Here is a 1,897-nt window from a genome sequence, read left to right as displayed (position 1 = left end):
GTTTCCTTTTGCATTTTCACATAATGTCTATAAGCACATCAAAAGATAATATTCTGATAATTAATATTGTAAGGAAAAGTAGAAAAAAATATGCTAAGTCTGAAAAGGGACAGTTGAGCTAATTTGCAAATAAGTTTAAAAGAAGGTTTTAGACTTTTTATTTTGTCATAAAGATAAAAGAGAAATCTATGAAGATTTTTGAGTTAGGGAATAACATTAAAAGACTTCTTGTTTGTTTGTTTTGGGCTTTTGCAAGGCAATGAGTTTAAGTGACTTGCCCTAGGTCACTCAGCTAAATAATTATTAAGTCTCTAAAACTGCATTTGTACTCAGGTCCTCCTGACTCCACGGCCGGTGCTTTATCCATTGTGCCACCTAGCCACCCCCATAGTCTTTACTTCTAACAAGGAAAAGATATATTATGGGTAAGCCAGGTCTTCTCCAAAACTTTTTTGATTGCTTCCTTCACATCTTTGTTCCTCAAACTATAGATGATGGGATTCAACATAGGAATCACAATAGTATAAAATACAGACACTACCATGTCATGGCTCAGAGAGTAGCTGGAAGAAGGTCTCATGTACATGAAGAGGATGGTGCCATGGTAGATGGCGACCCCTGTCATGTGGGAACCACAGGTAGAGAAGACTTTCTTTCTCCCTTCAGCTGAGCGAATCCTTAGAATGGCAGCCAAGATGAAACCATAGGAAAACAGGACAATCAGAATGGTGAGAATCTCAATTGAACTCACAAAGATGAAAAGCAACAATTCATTGACATGAGTATCAGAACAGGAGATGGCCAAGAGAGGAGGGATATCACAGAAGATGTGTCTGATTACATTGGATGCACAAAAGGATAAACTAAATGTGGCCACAGTATGTATAATGGCATGTGATACTCCCCCTATATATGATCCAATGATGAGAGGCACATAGACTTGTGGAGACATGACGGCTGTGTAGAGCAGGGGGTTACAGATTGCGACATAGCGGTCATATGCCATAGCAGCCAAGAGGAAGCATTCAGTGGTCCCAAAAGTAACAAAAAGAAGCATCTGGGCAACACAACTAGAGAACGATATCGTCTTATTTTCTGCTAGAAAATTGACCAGCATTTTAGGTGTGACCACTGAGGAATAACAGGCATCCAAGAAGGATAAGACACTCAGGAAATGGTACATGGGGGTGTGGAGTCGGGAATCCACCACAACCAACACAACTAAGCCCAGATTTCCCACTAGGGTGAAGAGATAGATTGCAAGGAACAGCAAGAAGAGGATGACCTTTAGCTCTAGTCGGTCCGTGAAGCCAATTAGAACAAACATGGTGACCTCAGTATCATTAGGCATGTTTTCTTTTGTAGTTATCCAACTCTGGGAATAACAAGAGAGTTGCAACTATAAGTGAAACCTCCAACATTCTGTTAGATTCTAGACATTCTGTACTTTATTGAATGAGTTATGATAACATTGAAATAATTCCTTTAATATCTCTTCCTTACATTAGAAAGAAAACTTACTGAATTCTCTTTGAAGACTTATTGACATATTATTATTTTTTTAAGATTTTTGCAAGGCAATGGGGTTAAGTGACTTGCCCAAGGCCACAAAGCTAGGTCATTATTATGTGTCTAAGGCCGAATTTGAACACAGGTACTCCTGACTCCTGGGCTGGTGCTCTATTCACTGCACGACCTAGCCGCCCCTTGAAATATTATTTTTAAATGAAAGGATGAGCCATGATCATTTTTCCAAATCTAAATAAAATCATAAAATAATATATTATATGTAAATCCTATGAGTAAAACCAAGTCCTTTCAGATACTTCAAGAACTATTCTCCAAAAGGAAAGAGACTTTGGATGAATAATCTTGGACTTTACTCCCACTAAAACCC

At 38.4% G+C, this 1,897-nt stretch overlaps 1 protein-coding gene across 1 annotated transcript; it reads right to left on the bottom strand.

Moving 5' to 3' along the window:
* Nucleotides 1–400: 400 nt before the first annotated feature.
* On the bottom strand, nucleotides 401–1,360 carry LOC141519538 (olfactory receptor 5T9-like). Its single transcript, XM_074231757.1, has one exon. It carries the CDS (start codon nucleotides 1,349–1,351, stop codon nucleotides 401–403), a length of 951 nt encoding a protein of 316 aa, XP_074087858.1. The 5' UTR covers nucleotides 1,352–1,360.
* Between the last annotated feature and the right edge of the window lie 537 nt (nucleotides 1,361–1,897).

This window comes from Macrotis lagotis, chromosome 3, assembly GCF_037893015.1.
Source record: "Macrotis lagotis isolate mMagLag1 chromosome 3, bilby.v1.9.chrom.fasta, whole genome shotgun sequence".
NCBI lineage: Eukaryota > Metazoa > Chordata > Mammalia > Peramelemorphia > Peramelidae > Macrotis > Macrotis lagotis.
Note: the sequence above shows the minus strand (reverse complement) of the source record. Positions and strands in the feature narration are given on the sequence as shown.